At 41.8% G+C, this 14,223-nt stretch overlaps 1 protein-coding gene across 1 annotated transcript in view; it reads right to left on the bottom strand.

Annotated features, from left to right (window-relative positions):
• Nucleotides 1-14,223, bottom strand: part of LOC142184830 (ectonucleoside triphosphate diphosphohydrolase 8-like) — a 31,828-nt gene that overhangs the window by 6,373 nt on the left and 11,232 nt on the right. Inside the window, exons 2-6 of the mRNA XM_075259929.1 lie at nt 9,867-9,993; nt 7,336-7,453; nt 4,437-4,587; nt 1,197-1,356; nt 227-457 (exon numbers count right to left, since the gene is read on the bottom strand). Of these exons, the coding sequence (XP_075116030.1) occupies nt 227-457; nt 1,197-1,356; nt 4,437-4,587; nt 7,336-7,453; nt 9,867-9,992 (786 nt within the window). The 5' untranslated portion in view covers nt 9,993. The remainder of the gene's footprint in view (nt 1-226; nt 458-1,196; nt 1,357-4,436; nt 4,588-7,335; nt 7,454-9,866; nt 9,994-14,223) is intronic.

Below are 14,223 nucleotides of genomic sequence, written 5' to 3'. Positions count from 1 at the left end.
CAGCATCGCCATGCTTTTGCCGCTGCAGCAAGCCAGCGGCAGCAGGAGCATGGCAATGCTGCAATTCCGCTCCTTTGCCCCCAGTCCACATTCGGACTATAAGATGCACCCTAATTTTCCTCCCAAATTTTGGGGAAAAAAAAGTGCGGCCTAAAAATATGGTATCTTTCTATCTATCTACCTATCTATCCATCCTTATTTGTGAATACTGTTTTCTGTTGCTGACCTTTGTGGCCTGTACCAGCATTTGTTTCAGAGCCTGGTTCTGCCCATAGCACAAGAAGCTGTGGGTGTAGATGGTGTAGGGGAAGCCATAGAGCTTGAATTCGGCTTTTTCTTTTGGGTCTTCAATATTCACTTTAGGGATAAAGCTGATCTGCGTGGAGGCACCGCCAAGATCGAGAGCACCATATATTTTAGAAGAGAAGGGTCTTATCCAATGCCCACTGAATGAATACTGCAATAAATAATGTTCAGCATTTATTTTAATATGTTAATAGGAAAAAACACACAAAAAAGGATAATGACCATATAAAAATCATTTAGAAACCCCTAAACATCCCTAGCTCTACACTACAGCTGCTTGGGTCTTTGACTTTCAGTGATGGGAGCACTCTCTCCGTTACTTGGGCATTCAGCTGTCCCCTTCCTACTCCTCCTTCTACTTGGTTAATTATCCCCGGTTGGTTGTTGTATACCTCATAAAATTTTCAATAAAAACTACAATAAAAAAAAAATGATTTGGAAGACTAGATGCCATTTTCATGAGTTCGGCAGGATCTGCTCTCTGCAATCTCATACCAATGGCGTATCACATTAAAAGCAGTAGGTAAAAAAGCCTCCCATTGATTTCAATGGGTAGCGCACGTATGCCGGCACCCATTCAAGTCAATGGGATCTGTTTTTACGCCGCTCACTCTGAACGAGTTTACGTTCAGAATGAGCGGAGCGTAAACTCCGTGTGAAGGCTCCCAAACAAAGGGTTTTGCAGCTCGGTCTTAACCCTTTGCAGGAGTGGGTCTTATTTGACAACTTGTTAGGTCATTTATGCTTTGGAATCTACCAGCACCAGTATAAGGGGTCGCTAAAACATTCAACTCCACTTGGCATTTTCTAGCTATAATCTGTGGGGACATTTAGTCAAAATCCAGTAGAGTTGTCAAAGCCCCACATTTAGTGCAATAAATGAAGCTTACTTTCATGAAGGATTCCAAGAGGTAATTAATAGTGATCCAGCCATAGGAGCCCTCTTCTTGTCCGCTGATGATCAAAGCCCCACGGAAATCGATAGGGTACTGGCTTATGGTCCTGGATACCTCAGCAAGCACCTGGTTTGATGCAGTCCTGTTCTCTAGACTTTAGACACAATACAAATGTCATTGCCAGTATAGTAAATATATGGGCAGGATGTTCTAACCATGGTTAGTTTTCTTTTCTATTTTGTGATATTAATAATGCAGGCATATGATATTTAAAGGGGGACTCCACCCCACAATTTACCTTCCTTATTATTGCAGGTTTACTATTTGCACATCCTTTTAAAATTTGAAGTTGTCCTAGCCCAGTTACTAACATGTCTGAATGGCAATGTATATAGCTTTTATCTGACTACTATATGCCGGTATTCTTTGGGAACCAAATAGCATTATTTCCTTTGGTATTGTGCGGCACTGCTAGTTAGGAGCAATACAGAATAATATACAGAATTTCAGTCAGTAGTCATATATAGCATTGTTATCTAGGCGCCTTAGTATATGGTAAGGTTATTTGTATAACATACACCAATAGACAGTAATGCTTACAACACCATCCAAAGTAAGAAGGGCCTTGCTATGGAGTGATAGGCTGGACTTCCTTCTCCTGGAATAATGTTCCTAGCCTTGTTTTTAATATACTTGTGAAAGTTGTTGCCCCTTCTCCTAGACATGTCTTTCCTAAGTATGTTCAAGGACATTGTTATAGTGGGTGCAGCAGTAGCAATTGCTAGTGGGGCCTGGACCATGAGGGGCCAGTTTAAATCAGGTGTCATAGATCCAGTAGGTGGCGCTGAATCTGGGAGTGATAGCTATGTGCTCTTCCAATCACAGTTAACACACATAGAGCCTTGGCATTATCTGGTGTTGCAAAGTATAGGCAAACTATGCCTCTGCTATATACAATCCTAACCCGCCTGGTTTGACATGGATACAGCAAGTGGGGTGCGTCATATTAACAGTCACAGGAGGTAGCGCCATCTACTGGATCCACAGCATAACAGGCAGCACCTGATTTTACCTACTCTATTCTAGCATCTCGTCTAAGGGGGCCCCAATGATCCCTCTGCCAGATAAAATATACCGCTATTCTAAATGGCATAAGGTGGCTAGGGTCTCCATTAAGGATTTTGCACTGGGGCCCAAGATCTACAAGTTACACCTCTGCATAAGTTTTCAGTGCCTACTGATATTTCTAGCACAGTTTTATACATATACATTAGTATTAGTCTAATTTTCAGTCAGTTCATGAAATCATAATTTGGAACGAAAACAGAAGAGAGGAGAAAAGAAAATATCCCTTGTGCCCTGCAGTGTGTATGTATATATGTATACACACATACATACATACATACATACATACATATACACACACACACACACACACACACATACACACATATACCATTTAGTGGGAGATCAGACATGACATACCACTGGGCACCATAGCATAATGTAATAAGAGATCCCCAAATGTTTTTAGAAAGTCAAGGAATTTTTTTAATAACAGATAATTCACCCTCAGGATCACCCAGGCGCTTTATCAATATGACGCTCATTCCAAACATCATGGGAGAATTTGGTAAGACTGATGCATAGAAAGTCAGTCTTAATACACAGATGTCCTGGAGTGAAAGTGCCAAAAATAGGGCTTGCAAAGATCTTGAACAATAAATTTGTTGGGCTGTGAACCCCACTTTAAAGAAAAGTGGCAAGCAAGGCGTAAAAGGGGAAAAAGCTGCAATTTTATGTGCACACACCGCTACTTTTGACATGTCATGTACAAATCAACCCCCATATTCTTATAGTGTTTAAATCTGGTATAAATACATTAAACAGGTGCTGCAGCGCTATCTTATTGTAGTCTATGTGCAGTACCTACACTCACCACTATAGTTTGTACAGCGAGTGAGAAACAGCCCACAGTAAACATTACTATAAGCTGCACTGTTTCAGTACAGGTGATCTATGGGGGTCCCAGGTGTCAGACCCAAGCATATCTGATATTTTCTATAGCGCTCTGGCAAAACTTGCTGCCTTTGGCCACCACTAGGGGGAGCTCAGTGCATAGAAATGAATACATTTACCATTTAGCCCAGTGGAAGCTGTTAAATTCTCCTTATACTGTAAATGCAGTGAATCTCTGTGGCAAAGCAGAAGATTAGCGACTAGGAGCCCCATAGCAGCTATGTGATCTGCCTACATAGTAAGTACAGCACTGTACGGGGTGGTTGCACCATAGTCTCTTGTCTGCCTATGTATAACTGCAGGCAATAGACAGCATGGGAGACTAGATGTAGAAGCCATAGCAGGTACTATGGAGGCTGGGTGGGGGATCCTTCTTTCCAGGCAATGTCTGAAATCACCCATTTTACATCAACTTTAGTCTAATATGTACGGTCACCTATGCAACAGACATCTGTATTGGCTCTTTTTGCTTTGGTCTAGACGTGGCTGAATTCATCTAAGGTAAATAGCTCTATTGTTCCCAGCGAGTATATAGTTACAAGGTATTAACCAACATATAAAATTTGATATGACTAAGTAAAGGCAAAAAGACCCGGACACAATGAAATCTAGCCTAAAGGTCAGAACAAGCGCCACATTGTTTAATCGAATGTCCTCAGGTAGAAAATCACATAAACCACAGACTTATTACACCCGCGTGTTGTGCTTGGCAACCTAAAATGTGGTAAATGAGTTACAAAGGGGTTAAAAGTGTTTAGGATTTCCTGTAATCTGGCACCGCAGTGTAACTTGTATTCCCACAGACTTGCCGTCTATCCCTGGCCTCAGAGAGGTGTACAGGGACTCGGGCCAGCCTCGCTCGTGGCCTCCGTCCAAATGGGTATTTTTATTTCCTCAATTTAATTAAAAAGCACGGGGAAGATCTTAAAGGTCGGTATGAAGGAGGAACTTCTGCTCCTACTTACTATAGAAACATAGTGAAGTGCTATTCCACCCACATAATATGCAGAAAATGCACTTTTATGGTGTCGAAATTCAGGTCCATGATCCTTTGCAAAGTTATATTTGAAAATGAATCATTTCCCTTCAATACCGTAAGTGGAACTGAAAGTGGCAACCACAGAAATGCACTCACATGTATGGTTGGCATGGTATTAACCCCAGGAGCGGAGTTCAGGGGGGCATGCAATATAATGTACAGTAAGTCTCCCTTACTCAAGTAGTCTCATCCCAGCTGTGGCTCCCAGATAAGCGGGGGTGGCCTTCTGCGCCTCGGCAGGTATAATAGACATGGCTTCATCCAGGCAGTGAACCAGAGATTTACCAGCGCCAGGAGGGTCATTGGCATAACTGGAGATACCAGGACCTGTAAAGTGATACAACTGGAATTTAGTATGATTTACCATGTGTCACCTTGTATCTAAGTCAGATAATAGATTCTGCAGAATCCTGAACTGGATGTGTGAACATAGCCTTAGGGTCTTTGTGAGAGATTGGGTATAGGGGTCTCACAGTTAGGACCCCACTTGATCAGCTGAAGGAACTATAATATAAAATTGATATTACTCAGGACCAGCCATTGAGTTCAATAGCCATCAGCCATATCCGTCAGCTATCAAGGCTATATTCAGAGGACCGTAGATAAAAATAACCATAAAAACAGACAAAGCGGTCCATTTTTTCACAGCCCCTTTGCATCTGTCTGGACCCATTTCCACTGAACCCTGAGTCTATTCAGGGATCTGGGACAAGGGACAGAAATAGGACATGTATGTTTTAAGATTTATAAAGATAATCCTTTAATAGTCCCACCTTGGGGAAATTTCAGCGTGTTACAGCAGCATAGTAATACAGATACAGGATAATACAGAGTAATATGTTACAGACGTAGACACAGATAAGCTGAGAAGAGAAGATATACTAGGAGTCCATGGCAGCTAAGGAAAAACAGAAGAGAAAGAGGAAGACCTCATGATCATCCTCATAATCATTAGTTCTCTGTGCGGAGAGCTCTTCGTTTGGTCTGATGTAGATTATACAGCCTGGTCGCGGTTGGAAGGAAGGACCTGCGATAGCGCTCCTTCTCACACTTGGGGTGAAGCAGACGGTCGCTTACAGTGCTGCCAAGTCCCATCAGGGTCCCATACATGGGGTGGGATTTGTTCCCCCGCATGGAGGTCACCACAGACAGTATCCTTCTGTCACCCACCACCTGTACTGGGTCCAAGGGGCTCCCCAGGACAGAGCTGGCCCTCCTGATCAGCCTGTCAAGTCTATTTCTGTCCCTGGTTGATATACTGCTTCCCCAGCAGGCCACACCGAAAAAGATGGCTGAGGCAACCACAGAGTTGAAGAAGGACCTAAGAAGTGTCCCCTGGACTCCGAAGGCCCTCAGCCTCCTGAGCAGGTAGAGTCTGCTGTGGCCCTTTCTGTGCAGCGCCTCCAGGTGATCAGCCCAGTCTAGTTTATTATTGAGGAGCACGCCCAGGTACTTATAGGTCCTGACTATCTCAATACATGTTCCTTGGATCTCCACCGGGGTCGGAGCACCTCTCCGTTTACTAAAGTCCACCACCATCTCCTTGGTCTTCCCAGCATTAATCCTGAGCTGGTTCTGCTGGCACCATTCAACAAAATCCCGGTTTAAGTCTCTGTATTCCCTATCATCGCCATCAGTGATAAGGCCGACTATAGCAGAGTCATCGGAGTACTTCTGTAAGTAACAGCTGGATGAGTTGTGCCTGAAGTCAGCAGTGTACAGTGTGAAGAGGAATGGGGCAAGAACTGTACCTTGAGGTGCCCCCGTACTACAGATCACAGTGTCAGACACACAGTCCTGGGCTCTCACATACTGAGGGCGGTTTGTCAGGTAGTCTAGGATCCAGTTGGACAGGTGCTGCTATAAAGCAGTGATTAGAAACTTTGTAGTCAGTGTCCTAAGAATGGCCGCCATTACACAAGAAAAACTTCTCCTTTAATAATAGGGCATTTTAAAGTGTTTATCTATACAAGGCAATCCCTTTACACAAAGAAATTAGAGACATATGAAGAACAGACATGAGGCAGGTTGAGGGTTGAATATGGAGCTGTCATATGGAGTTTATTACACCAGTCAATGTAGTTTCTCTTGGGCGGAAGTCTATTCATTGTATTACTAGACTGCCGAGCATTGTCCCTAGAAAATCCAGATGTGTATGGAAAACTGTAAGGCAGAATAAGGGTAGAAGGTTTGGAGAGTTATGGGAATAAATACACCCCAACCACTCACAAAGAGCAGATGGACAGGAGACAGATTTCGGAATTTAGTCAGTGACGCATGGGCTAAAAAAGCAGAGAAAAGATTGCTTTCTATCAAGAGTAGAGCTTTGTGTACAGACGTGACGAAGATTATCACAGGACAGGGAGGACACAGCGACTACTTCTCAGGATTCAGTGCAATCGCTTCTTCTTACAGGGGTCTCCCATAAATATAACTATATGTATATTTGTAGACAATTAAAAGTTTACATTTTTTGCAAATATAAACAAGTAAAAATTTTGTTTTAAAGACTTTCTATAACTTTTTTAGTGAATGCAAGGACTCTCTATGGTCTGGACTTTGTCAGAAACCCAGCCATGATTCCTTTTTGAGTCCGGATTATCTTCTCATACATGTAGTGTCCCTGCCTGACAACCTGTCCACAATAAGGAAGTCATGGCTGGGTTCCTGACAACTGCCAGACCATAGAAATTTCCTGGAGATATGACTTAAATGTCCTTCAGGTATGGGGTTTCAGCACTGGTGTAAAATAGTTATCATGCAGTAAGATGTTTTTTGGCAATGCTTTGGACTACAGACTGATTCACTGCAGCAAACTGCCAGTGATATTTTTGCTACTGGTGATATATTGAGCTGGATATAATGTGTTGGATCCCCATCTGAAAGTAGGACTAGCTATGTAGTGAACAATAATGTTCTTATTCACTGACAGCAAGAAAAATTTCAGAAAACCCCTTGACATTTCTTACCGAGCAGACATACCTCTTATACTATAATACCCTATAGGTTTATCTATAGGGTACTATCATAGACAAATATGCAAAATTTATACAAATTCAGATCCATCATACATACCGTCCACATCGCACACGTGAGTCTGGCTCACAACCCCGGTGTCATTCTCTTTGTCTGTTGGCCACTGGTAGATGAAAAGCGATGTGTGGGATGACCCGGCATCAAACACCATCCCATACTGAAAAACCACACAAGCAATGTATTTATCATCATCTCCACCAGACCATTGACACCAAAGTCACTATTATAGTATTCAGCTGGGATTCTATAATGCCACATACTGTATTATATAATGTCACCAGAACCTGGCATATCAACCCAGGGCCGTTTTTACACAATGGTGGGCCCTGTGCAAGGGTTTCATAAGTTTTCCCTCCCATCACCACCACCTAGAAAGACCTGACCTGCACAAATTCCAATGGCCCCTCGATGGTCCCCACATAATATAACATCCTTAGTGGCTAATGTCTTCCTAGTGGCCCCATAACGCCCCTTTCCAAGTTGTCCCCTAATTTTCATGTCACTCTCCAGGTTGCCCCCACAGATTATCGGGTTGGTTCAAAAAGGAAAGACCAATGAAATGTATCCGTTTTTTTAAAGGCTTATTAAAAATGAAAGCAAAACTAATAACACTTAGCCATTAAAAAGGAAAAACCAGAATGGAACAGAGGCTATCAGCATTGTCATGTGAATAAGGCTTTAGGGCAGGCAGTGGTCATCCAGCATGATTACACAATAACGTGTAGCCCTGGCCAGTAATACTCCTTTCCTCTGGAAACAACCAGCAGGTATGCTAAATTATAAAGAAGTGACAAAAACCAATATAACACTGAGTATGTTACACTAGATCTGATGTAACCTCTGCCAGGATAGGGCAATGACGTTAAAGTCACAGACTACCCCTTTAACTGTAGCTTATATGTTCTTGGTGGGAAGTGGATCTAACGTAAATCATAGTAACAAAGGCTATAAAACCTAAATAAACAGGAAGCAAAAAGTACATCGCCATTCTGTGGAACAAGCTCATAAAACTTTCTAAATATTAGCTCAATGTTCTATGCCCTCGAAAAAAAAAACACCATTTTGTGAGCACTTGCCCAGTTCCCACGGCAATAATCCATCATCATGCGGGCATGTAAGAAGGTGGGAGCTGGGTGACATCTCCCTACGTATGGGTATACAGGCGGAAACTGAAACAGAACCAAAATTAAGCCCTTCATGAGCAGGCTGTTATGAAGGCTATAACCATGTTTCATTTGGATTATTCCAAACATTTTTGCTTTTGGTTGGCGATACGCAGGGCTTTATTTTTATATAATTTTTATTTTCGCAGGGATTATTTGGTTTGTTTTTAATACCCAGATAAATGTAATAAAGCTGAGGAGAATGTGATTGTTTTTCACATTTTTTACACTTTTTTTTGGAATAACACAGTGTACTACTAAAAACTTTTAAGGCTGAGGCCCCACACAGCTTTTTTTAAGGCTGAGGCCGAAACACCTGTTTTTTTATTGCAGATTTTGCTGCGGTTTTATGAGCCAAAGCCGAGAATAGCTACAAAAGGAATGGGAAATATATAGGGAGTTCGGATACTTCTCCCTTCTGCTCAATCCACTCCGAGCTTTGGCTCAAAAATCCGCGACAAAATATGCAATGAAAAAAGCTGCTTTTTAGCAAAGTGGGGCTCAGTCTAAGGCTAAGGCCTCATGGGGTGTCCTACAGCAAAAAAAGTGCTGGGGAAACTGCCGGTGTTTCCATAGTTATAATTGACATGCTGCGATTTCCAAAGCTGTGCTGGTTTTAGAAATTGCGGCGTGTCTGCACTGTGGTTTTTACCACAATATGGACATTGGATTCGATAGAATGCCATCCACTTTGCCCTGACTGTAAAATACTGTGATCGTTCCCTCGTCGTTTCTGTCCCATGGGGCCCTGGAATAAAATAGTTTTCTTTCTCTGTGTTAGTGGCACATAGTGTTGTGTCCCCAGAAGCAGGGCTAGGACATGGATGTGAGGGTAGTAGTCCTCTAGGACTCAGCGGGTCCTGCAGCTCCCAGTACTTGGCAGATCCCATTCGATATCTGGCGATCATTGATAACCGTAGCTGTTAACTCTGCAGGGACGTATAGATGGGTCCTTGCAGAGTTCATTGCTGACCATTCAGATGTAGATAAAGGAACACTTCTAAACTTTATTACATAAAGAAGTTAGGCAAAAAAAAATTCAGTTTGCTATACAAGTTATGGGAATACTCAGGGTTATTGAGACTGTGCCCCCATGTTATGGTCCTTCATATAATGACTGTCCTGACTCACCTTCAATTCTATCATATGCATTGACTGACTATAGACCATGTAGTATGCAGATGTTTAAAGGGTGTTTCCACATTTAGATATTACTTATGTGTACTGAACCTGTTTTACAGCCTTTATTGACCTTCAGAGCGGCATTCTTCTTACATATTCATACCTTTTATGTTTCTAATCTTAAGCATCCCCTTTAACACTACCCGCAAAAACACTATCAACTTATTTTGGTGTTACTGTTGATTCAATGGTTTGTAAGGGTTAATGGCATTAACTCTTGATTACCTTGGTTCCAGGTGGGATGGGGACCTCACCACTTCTCACCAGGGACAAAATAAGGGCGATGATTACCGATATGATTGACACGATCAGCAGCACCAAGAGAACCTTCTGCTTAGATTCTGTACCCATCCTGCATGAGATAAAGGTAGGAGATGAGATATTGTTACAATGGCTATAATATTAGTCATACTTATACAGGTCCATCTAGTGCAGAATCCTACAAGCAGGCCTTCTATGTCCCGCAATGTCTAGAAAAAAACAACAGACACCACCAGACCCCATTATAGTAAATCCAGGACCCATTGTTGTCCGTCTTTACTGTTTAATCTATTCTTCTGGTTATAAGTCAGACCAGAAGAACAGCTGAAACATTGCAGATGTGAGTGCACCCTGTTATACTTACTGTAGTATAGGGATTCCCTTTACAATTTCTACATTTCTCTGATTTGTCCCAGTCCTTGCATTGTCTGTGAAGTCATAGACCTGGAGATATTCAGCAGCTGGGCTGTGTATTATACGTATCCATTAAACTCCAGATGTTTATTATAAGAAGCTGAAATATGGCCCCAAAACCTTACTTTATGTCTTCATATGGGATCCATTCATCAAGGTGAGTCTTAGCACATCTAGTCTATGAGTTCATGACAAATCCCCAAAGTTTAGCTGAAATCCACGAGGCAGCCCATAAACAATTGTTCAGTATCCCCGCAGCGCCGCCACAGGGTAAATAAAGTATTACACACTTCCTATAAAAATCAATGAATGACCTGTACATATGATGCACAGATGTTCTGGGTCCTCCAGAACAAGACCAGCTAAAAGGAGAGGATCCCAAATGGGGGGAATCACATAAGTTAGGCCATTAAAGCCAGTAAGAAAGACTAGCTTCATTTGTGTAAGGCCAGGTAAACAGAAATACCATTTGTGCCTTTTAATAAAACTTTCGACACTTCTGACTGGGGAGGTCCAGGCACAGAGACCCCGCACCAATCACTAAAAGGAAGGAGCAGAAGTGCTGAGCTGATGCCTGTGCCCTATTATGTGTGATCGCCCTCCTGGGCTATCCTCAGATGGGGGAGGAGGCATTAGCTGAATATGGACTCTTCATAATACAATAAATGCATTTTATTTGCTGAGACTGAAAAAAACCCCTAAAATTATCCTTTCGCCATTTGGTTTCCTGATTCACAGCAGATTGTGAAGACTTTACATAAGGAAATGAGATTAACGGAGCAATTCAGAAACCAGCCATGTAAATATCAGAGTAGTATGTCCACCCAGGGCAGAGATTATTTGCAAGTGGAGATAAAAGAATTAAGGAGTTTTTGCAAGCAGGTGTCAAGACTATAATACCTGTTAGGGGGAGATACATAGGTTTGTATGAACAGGGTTTTCTGGGACTTACGGTAGGTTCACACCTGCACTTGGGTTTCTGTTCTTTGCGTCCGCTTGGGGACCCAAAAAATGAAAACCCAATCCGCTTAAAAAGCAATTACCCACAGACCCCATAGACTATAATTGGGTTCACCGGGTTTCCAACCAAAAAATGCAGAGCGAAATGTCCTGCTTACATTTTTCAAGCGGAATGGGGAACGGAATCCCCAACTGAGACCAAGCGCTAGTGTCAATCCAGCCTTAGTAATTGATGACCTGTAAGTGGTTCCGACACTCAGGACCCCAATGGATTAGCTGGTTGTAGCAGCATTCTGCTTCACAGGCCATGTGATGTCATGTTCAATGGTCACAAGAACTGTTTGGGGCTCAGAAGGGAGTAGGCTGAGCTGCAATACCAAGCACAACCACTATATAATGTACGGTGCTGTACTTAATAAGTAGCTGAGGCTGTGGTCTCTTCAAACATCTGATCAGTGTGGTGCCTGGACCTCAGACTCCCAGCAACCTTCAATTGAAGACCTATCCTAAGGATAGGTCCTAAATCATTGCAAATATAGATATGACAGCCATTACAGTTCATGGTTCTCTAAAAGACTCATCAGCAATCCTGATATGTCTGTTTTTTAGTAAATACTGATATTATCTATGAAATAATAATTCTGAAGCATTATGTTAGAACTGAAGTGTTCTGCTGTTCCTCTGTTATTCCTCCTAGTAATAAATTGTAAGCTGAGTGTCTCCAGTTGGAGGCTTGCCCCTATGCAGACTGACATCGTCCAATCAGTGCTGACAGTTTCAGGCACCTCTTTAATAAACAAAATTGCCAATCTAGAGGAGCGTGGAGGGTGCAGTCGCACTGGGGCCCAGCAACCTTAGGGAACCCATAAGCACTAGCATCAGTATTGAGATTGCAGCTTCTATCTGGTCCATAAACCAAGGAGATCCACAGATTCCCCTAACCACACTAAGGTTCATTAAACTCCTTCATCACTATCCAGAATTTGCTGCAGGGATGAGGTAGGGAGACCAGACAAAAGATTACACCAGGGCCCATAAGACTTTGGTATCTGACAATGGGATCTGGCCCATAAGACTTTGGTTACGCCACTACCAATATACAGTAGTCACACAATTGGCAGGAACAATAAGAGAGGCACACCGTATGAATTATAATATCTTATAATATATTAGTTACATTAGGCTGTGGTTACACTTGCGTTGTGTGACTGTTCAGGGACTCCATCCCTGACTGAACTTGAAAAATTATAGTCTATGGGGTCCGCGAGTTTCTGTGTGTAACCGCTTTTTATGTGGGATGTCCATATTACATGATGAAGTGACAGCTGCATATTTAAGGTAAGAGTGTGACTTCTGTCCTAGGCTGTGTTGTTTGCCCAGGAGGATGGGAGTTGTGACTATGTAGCTGCTAAAGTATCCAGTTCCCATCCAATAAGTGATACTATCCCAACATACACATAATAATCACTTAGGGTGGAAAGGACTCAGATCCATCTGGTTCAACCTTCTCAATTATACATCATTAATTGTTTATTAAATTAATTATAACCCTCCATGTCATCTATTATTAGAGGAGTTCTGCCTTTTTAAATGCTAATATAATATCTACCATGACTACCTCTTATAGAGTATTACTTTAACTTTAACACTTCCTTATATAGTGATATGGACCATGCAGGTATAACCTCGGTATCTCTTGTATATAATTATATATGTACAGCTGGTATAAGTTATACATCTTCTTGTATATAGTGATATGGACCATCCTGGTATAACCTGGGTATCTCCTGTAAAGAATTCTATATGTACAGCTGGTATATGTTATACATCTTCTTGTATATAATGATATGGCCCATGCTGATATAACTTGGGTATCTCCTGTATATAATGCTATATATACAGCTGGTATACACAGGACTGGAGTCTCAATATCATATTACATTGTTACAGACTGTGGGAATCCAAACACCTGTAAATCTCATTGTGACAATATTTACTAGCACAACATATAACACTGTATCACATAAAGCCAGATGTATCAGAAAATCAATAAAACTAAAAAGCTTTCAATTAGTAGGATCGGGAGGGGGAGGCAGTTCCTTTGGGACCCCAGAATTACTGGGCACAGTCAGAAATAGGCTCTGTGGTATCTGGATTCTGTGTAGCAAGAGAAAGTCTGTACAGCTATGAGGAGAAGAGACATATATAGTAATGTTCTAATCCAACCATTCTGAAATCTATATGATATTTGTATGTTCTACTTCTATGTAGTATTTGTATGTTCTATATGGTATTTGTATGCTCTATATGGTATTTTTATGTTCTCTATGGTATTTTTATGTTCTCTATGGTATTTTTATGTTCTTTTTGTGGGTTTTCTAACCTTGCACAATGACATGTTGAATTTAAGGTAGAATACAACAGTTGGTGTGACTGAGGCAAGAAAATTAGATTGCAAGCTCTTTGGTACAGCGACCTTTGTGAGTAACGATATATTATAGGATACTGATGCCATATGAGAAAGTAGTAGAATTCACCTTAAATTATGGCTTTTCCAGTCCTATAAGACGGGACCCCCACTACAATACTATTCTGGAGGGAGCAGATAATATTGAAGCCAAATTAATTTTCCTCCATTGCATTCCTGAGAAAATAAGCTGTAATAGCAGAACGAAATCCTAGCTCAGGTGCTCAGTAAGCAAACAAGGAGTATTTGTGGATCTCATTACAACATACCTGGACTTGGAGCAGCCCCAAGTAAGCTCCTTCCTGAGATGCTGAGGAGGCTGAGACAAGTGAGGGGCCACTTCTCTAAAGCTCTATTTAAGTTCTCCTCTTCCCCTCCCACTCTCCTCAGTCGCTGCACTGTGAGAGTTTAGCCATACCTTGTGCTGTGCGCAGCCACCATGTGGGATTTTACTCAGATAAGAAATATTTAACCCCTTTC

Source organism: Leptodactylus fuscus, chromosome 11 (assembly GCF_031893055.1).
Source record: "Leptodactylus fuscus isolate aLepFus1 chromosome 11, aLepFus1.hap2, whole genome shotgun sequence".
Taxonomy (NCBI): domain Eukaryota; kingdom Metazoa; phylum Chordata; class Amphibia; order Anura; family Leptodactylidae; genus Leptodactylus; species Leptodactylus fuscus.
This window is presented reverse-complemented; position numbering and strand designations above follow the sequence as displayed.